Here is a 1,239-nt window from a genome sequence, read left to right on the forward strand (position 1 = left end):
TACATTAATTAGCCTGTGATCACAAATGCCGTATACCATTTCTCACTATTGGCATTACGGTTCATGGCTAGTCATTAATAAATTTCAATCACAGCCGCTATTCTAAACCTGATTATACAACTAATTAAGTCTTTATTTCAAAGAAATTCAACATGTCTACTTCTATGATCGTCGAAGTTCTAGAACATGTATTCAAGATTGTATGTGTTACGCGTTAAAGGTACCCAAAGATTCTCTCTAGGTCTATGGAGACACCAATCATAAGCAGATAAAACAGTCACTATAGAATATATATATATATATATATATATATATATATATATATATATATATATATATATATTTATGTTGCCGATTTATGTAGTCAGAGGTTATTGTGCTGAAATTTAACAGAACTATCTCTTAATTATCTACTGTTATCCTAATAACGTAGATACTCCTAATATATTTGTAATTAAGGTCAATGGGTCCGTTATGTTGTAACCATGTCAGCTGATTTTTAACAAATTGCTACTACAGGTTTGCCAAAATGTGAAATCTAATCCTTAAACAGGTCACATTTGAATCACATAAAAAATTCATTATAGGTTATTTGGTTATAATGCGGAATGCCCTACGTATTAAAGATTAGGCATCTAACATCAGACAAGGACCATAAGGGATTTCATGTCGGATATATATTGTAACAGGTCTTTCAGATTCATAAATGCCATTCAAATTATTTTGGGTCTTTTCGATAAAGAGAGACAATTCCATGTGAAGCTTCTTTCCAATCATGTGGTAATGTCTACTATCTTGTGCAACCAGCTGGCTATTTAAGCCATTCAGTATTTCAAAGCAAATCAACCACAACTTCCATACTCCAAAAAGTCTTTTACCGAGTCATTTTTCTCCATCAACGTCCTTCCTGTAGAAACACTACTAAACCTTTTGAAAGAAATGGCCATCTTTATGCCACGGATTACACAAGCAAAACAGATTCTGAGACGATCATTCTCGAATGGAAGGAGTGCAGCAACACCCATGGACATTCCGAAAGGATATTTTGCAGTTTATGTCGGCGAAGAAGAGAAAAGAAGATTTCTGGTTCGTGTTTCTCTCCTAAGCAGGCCAGAATTTCAAGAACTACTGCAACTGGCGGAGGAACAGTATGAGTACGACCATCCAATGGGTGGGCTCACCATTCCATGTAGTGAAGACGTATTTGCTGATTTAGCATCACGTTTTGGTGCCTTGTGA

The 1,239-nt window shown here is 35.2% G+C and overlaps 1 protein-coding gene across 1 annotated transcript; it reads left to right on the forward strand.

Moving 5' to 3' along the window:
- Positions 1–779: 779 nt before the first annotated feature.
- On the forward strand, positions 780–1,239 carry LOC143534505 (auxin-induced protein 15A-like). The gene has a single exon (XM_077028974.1). The coding sequence runs from the start codon at positions 940–942 to the stop codon at positions 1,237–1,239; it is 300 nt and encodes a 99-aa protein (XP_076885089.1). The 5' UTR covers positions 780–939.

Source organism: Bidens hawaiensis, unplaced genomic scaffold, assembly GCF_021521415.1.
Source record: "Bidens hawaiensis isolate Kalapana, Puna unplaced genomic scaffold, B.hawaiensis_p1.1 tig00010169_1, whole genome shotgun sequence".
Classification (NCBI taxonomy): Eukaryota; Viridiplantae; Streptophyta; class Magnoliopsida; order Asterales; family Asteraceae; genus Bidens; species Bidens hawaiensis.